We start from the raw sequence: 5361 nt of genomic DNA on the forward strand, positions 1-5361 counted from the left end.
CTTCTTCTTCTTCTTCTTCTTCTTCTTCTTCTTCCTCTCTTCTTCTTTTATGGTTTGGCTTCTCTGAGATTGTACATTGGGTGGGTTGGGGTGTGTCACACACACAAAAAGAGAGAGAGGCAGGCAGAGAAAGAGTATGAATATGACTGAGTCAGCTCAAAAAATACCTTCTGTAAAATTATAGTTCTTTAAAATTGCGTCATTTTCATCGACAGATTTATTTGTTCAGTACTTCTGGTTTTCTGGAATTGAAAATCCACTTTCTTTTACAAAGCCTGCCTTTTGGGAAGTTTCTTAATCTTTGAACTCTTGTGCATAGGGAAGGCACACTGGAGCTCTGAAGTTTGTTGTCCAGTGTTCTGTTCCTGGAATATCTTTAATGATAGTTTAAAAAAAAATCCCTTTTCACATGATTATCAAGATTGTAGTATTTCATCATATACTTTATCAGTGTGTGATTTGGTGTTATTTGTCTTTCAAGAAGTCTTAGAGGAAAAAGCTCTAGAAGTCATGTTGTACTTATCACTTATCCCTGTGTGGGCAGAGCTTGATCAAAAAGGCAGAGACGAGAAAGTGTCTAGAAATCTTTTTTTAAAAAGATTTATACAATCTATTTATAAACACGACGTTTAAAGGATATTTCCAAAGAAGGATGATGAGTGTATGTAATTTATGAAAATAAATATATGCATAATTATTCACAGAGAAAGCACTTTAGACATAATACAAACCTTCTGTGACATTACTTGTCATATATACACAGAATATCACTGAAACCCGCCCCTCAAATGTATCATGATTCCAAGGTAGGTAGGTTCCTTTATCAGGAGTAGATCGTAAGCATCAATGTAATATCAAGACTTCAGAGATCAGTGGCATGAGTCCTGAAGAGAAGAGAACCAACCTAATACGTACGACAGTTGTGTTCTGAGTATGTGCTTGCTTTCTTTTCATTGCGTGATACTGTTCCTGCGGAGACGTGAACAGATCTTTGCTCATCCAAGGCAGTAACCCATGAGAGACCAAAGTAAGGGCATCACCAAAGTCCAACTTGGCGAATCAGTGAGTTTTATTGAGGCCACTTACGGGAATATGGATGAAAGGCTATTCATAGTAGCAGAAGTGCCTCAGAGACAGCCGTATCACCAAAGGCGTGGGCGGCAGATAGGTTAGGAAAGCTAGAGACCTGGAGTACAGTACACAGTCTACAGGCAGCTCGATGGGCTGAGTTGTGTCTCATTCAGGCAGCTCAGGTAGTAGGAATATCTTTCAGTCAGATTGGCTTTCAGGCAGTGGTTCTGGTCTCTCTTTCTTCTGCCTGTGTATACTCAGCGAGGCGGGGGATCTATTGTATCTGCTCAGTTTCAGGGACTCCTGAGGATTATAAGTTGTTTACTTCCTGAGCTTAAGACTGTTCCCTGCAGGATGGAGGTTTTTTTTTTTTTTTTTTTTTTTTTTTAAATCTTAGAAGAACTGCTACATAGCAGTTTTTTCCCCCCCAGAGGGGGGGGGGGAACCTCCTGGTGTCATAGAACACTGTAGAAGTAATTAAAAATAACTCATTGTAAAGGATTAAAATGTGATGTGTTTTCCTCTTCTAACCTTCACTCTCACATTTAGGTTTTAGGAGAAGTTTCAGCACAACCTCTGCTTCTTCCCAAAAAGAGATTAACAGGAGAAATGCTTTTGCCAAGTGAGTATTGAGAAGACTTAGAAAACTGCCTTTCAAGATGAGCATGCCGGGATTCTGTGAAGGAAGAAAAATGTATCTTATGCCCTCTCGGTAGAATGGTAGTGTGTGAGAGAGAAGGTGTGACCGGTGTGTTGAGTTCTTCCTCCCTCCTTTAAAAAGCTCAATTAAATATCTCATAAGTGGCTAAAAGCAGCACACTGCGTGTGTTTTCTCTTCGAAGAGGCTAGCGTGGCCGCTAATAGAAGCCAGGGGGAGTTCACACTGTGTTTCCATTGAGTAAGGTGGGCTGGTTTTGAACCCCTGTGTATGGAATTAATCAGAACTGATTTAATATGCTCAGCCATGCATGAAAGAAATAGAAGGCCTGTTTTCTTAAGGCCACCTCTTAGAATTATTATTATTATTTTTTAATGCTCTGTCTTCCCCTGGTTGTATATACTCCTCAAATCCATCACTGATTTGAAATTGGTCTCCCTGCTCAGAAAGCTGGGAGATTAAGGACAGTAACTTCATGCTCCAGCATATTGAAGCTATTCAAGGGCTCTTAGGCAGGATGGAGGGTAGACCTGAGAAGAGGCAGCTTGGCTGGAGGTCCGCAGAAGCAGGGTAGTGGTTTGGCGAGCAGAAGGAGGATCCAGAGAACTGAGGGAGGAGAAAAAGCACGATTCCCTGGCGAGAGTACAGCGAGCAGGTCATATCACATGTGCGTATCCACACAATGTGTTTTGATAATGTTCATCTGTTATTCCTTCTAGGTTCATCCCACACTCCCTACCGACTTCATAGCTTTCTTCTTAAATCCTCTGAGTCTAATTTATATTCCTATAAACTTACAAGGGGGGGGTCATTCTCTGGGATATGATGGACCTACCACAAGCCACACCCTTAAAGAAAACTCCCTCTCCCCAGAAGTTCCTCAGTTCCAGCTGGGGTTGGAGATGGTGGAAATGTTTGGTGGCTTGATCTCATGTAATGCAGGCAGCCACAGCTGTTGTGGGTTTATGAGGGCATCTGTTCAGTAGATACTTTTTCACTCTAGTCCTTTCTAACCTCCGGTGTTTTAAGTTTTTTTTTTTTTTTCTGGCCTCTTTTCCACAGTATTCCCTGAACCTTGGGGTAAGGGGGTGTGAGACAGATGTTGTGTTTATGGCTGATCATTCCACAGATACTCACTCTCTTCACCTTGGCCAGTTGTATCTGTGCTAACTTCATCCACCACACAAACTTCTTTGATGCACTCCAAGAGCTGCACTGATCTCTGGACATAGGAATGGAGGGCATTTTAGTACTGTGTCCGTTTAGGTCCACCCCATGGCCTGTGGGCTTCTCAAACATGGGTGCGTGGTCAGATTTACAGTACCGGGCATGAGTTTCCTCCTGTGGCGTGGTCCCTTAATCCAAGCAGAAAGCTGTTGGTTACTACCATAGCATTCATGCCAATATTGTGCCCATGGAGATAGTTTGCCACACTGGTCCTTTTTGTGACCCACAGGGCTCATGGATAGCTAAGTTGGTTGGTGACTTTTCTTCTCATCAAGCCCACATAGCACCTTCCTGTATAGGAAGAAAGTTTCTACTCAGGACTAACTTTATTTCTCTGCATCTTGTAGCTAAATTTTGTGGTGTCTTCAGCAGTAGGGTCTTACTATCAATTTGTAGTGGACAGCTAAGAGCAATGGCAATCGCTGTTACTGTTTTGGGGGTTTCTAGGGCACTCCTTATCATCAGCTTGAGGGGAGGTATTACATACCTGGCACTGGACCTTTTGTCAACCTATGCTTTGTGTAGGAGCATATCTTAACTCAAATAAACTCCCTTGTGTGTGTGTGTGTGTGTGTGTGTGTGTGTGTCTGCGCGTGCGCACGCACATCAGTGGAGGCCAGAAGATGGCAGATCTATTGGAGTTGTAGGCACATGTGAGCTTCCAGACATGGGTGCTAGAATTCAAACTCTAGTCCTTATGGTAGAACAGTGAGCACCAAATCATCTTTCCAGCCTCAATTACATGACACTTTTTTAAAATACGGCTTTTTAAAGAATCTGTACAATTAATTATTCTTTGTCCCACCTTCCCCTCTGACCTACTCCCCATCTCTCTCCCCACTTAAATGTCCATCCCCATCATTTCCCTTTACTCCTCTTATCACCCATGTTCTATTATCCCTGCCTCTCTTAAAATTCTCCCCCACTCCCACCAATGGTCCCTTTATAGTTTTCTGGCTTTATAGGTACTCCCAAGTTAAATCTAAAGATCCAAGGCTAGGGTCTACATACAAATGAGAATAGGTGATATTTGTCTTTTATGGGTCTGGGTTACCCTAGTGTAATATTTTTCAAGTTCTGTTAATTTACTTGCAAATTTTACAACTACATTTTTAAATAGATGAATAAAATTCCATTGTGTGTGGGTACCATATTCTCACCTATTCATTAGTTGATTGATATCTTGGCTGTTCACATCCTCACTATTGTGACCATAGCAACAATAAACATGGATGAGTATGTGTTTTTATAGTAAGAAATAAAAGCCCATTGCATACATACCCAGGAGTTATAGCTGGGTCATATGACAGATCTGGCTTTTTGAGGACCTGCCACACTGATTTTCTAGTGGCCACACTAGGTTGTGCATAAGGGTTCATCTTTACCCAAATCTTATCCATTAAGAAATAGGAAATTGGGGCTGGAGAGGTAGCTCAGTAGTTAAGATCACTGGTTCCGTAAGAGGACTAGGGTTCAATTCTGAGACACCTATACAGCAACTTAAACTGTAACTCTAATCCCAGGGGAGCTGATGCCTTCTTCTGGCCTCTGCAGGCACTGTACATATGACACAGAGACAAATATTCAGGCAGAACACCCATACCTGTAAAATGAATATTAAAAATAAAAATATTAAAAAGAATGATGAAACTCAAAGTAGTTATTTTAAATATTTATTTTTTTATGAGTGTTTTGTCTGCATCTGTGTCTGTGCACAGATGCATGCCTGGTGCCAATGGAGGTTACAGGCTGTTGTGAGCCACCATGTGGGTTCTGGGAATTGAGCCTGGGATCCCTGGAATAGCAGCCAGTGCTCTTCACTGCTGAGACAGCTCTCCAGCCCCTCACAGTAGTTTTAATTTGCATTTACCTGATGGCAAAGAATGGATGGTGAACACATCCATTTCTTAGCCATTTGCTTTTCTTCTGAGAAATCTTTGCTCAGTTCCGTTGCCCACTTTTTAATAGGGCTGCTTGTTTCCTTGATGTTTAGGTTTTTTTTTTGGGGGGGGGCTCCTTTGTATATTTCAGACATTGGTCAGTCCTCTGTCAGATGTATAATTAATTGGCAAAGATGTTGTGGGACATATATATTCCATCAATCTATTCTATTCTGTCTATCTGTCTATCATCTATCTATCTATCTATCTATCTATCTATCTATCTATCTATCTATCTATCTGTATTTATGTATCTATCTCTCTATGTTTATCTATCTCTGTTATCTCTCTGTGTCTTGGTATCTATCACCTATCATCTATCCATCTATCCATCTATAACTATGTCATCTATCTGTCTATCTCTCTATATATCTATGTATGTATGTATGTATGTATGTATGTATATATGTATCTATTCATCTATCTATCTATCTATCTATCTATCTATCTATCTATCTATCTATC

General features: G+C 40.9%; 1 protein-coding gene across 4 annotated transcripts in view; it reads left to right on the forward strand.

The window, feature by feature from the left end:
- Positions 1-5361, forward strand: part of Clip4 (CAP-Gly domain containing linker protein family member 4) — a 67488-nt gene that overhangs the window by 56169 nt on the left and 5958 nt on the right. For 3 of the 4 annotated variants that reach the window (XM_055627235.1, XM_055627252.1, XM_055627243.1), the window contains one exon: positions 1621-1693. The exons of the other annotated variant lie outside the window; for it this stretch is intronic. In XM_055627235.1, the coding sequence (XP_055483210.1) occupies positions 1621-1693 (73 nt within the window). The remainder of the gene's footprint in view (positions 1-1620; positions 1694-5361) is intronic. 4 annotated transcript variants of the gene reach the window in all.

Source organism: Psammomys obesus, unplaced genomic scaffold, assembly GCF_907164565.1.
Source record: "Psammomys obesus unplaced genomic scaffold, mPsaObe1.curated_primary_1811, whole genome shotgun sequence".
NCBI lineage: Eukaryota > Metazoa > Chordata > Mammalia > Rodentia > Muridae > Psammomys > Psammomys obesus.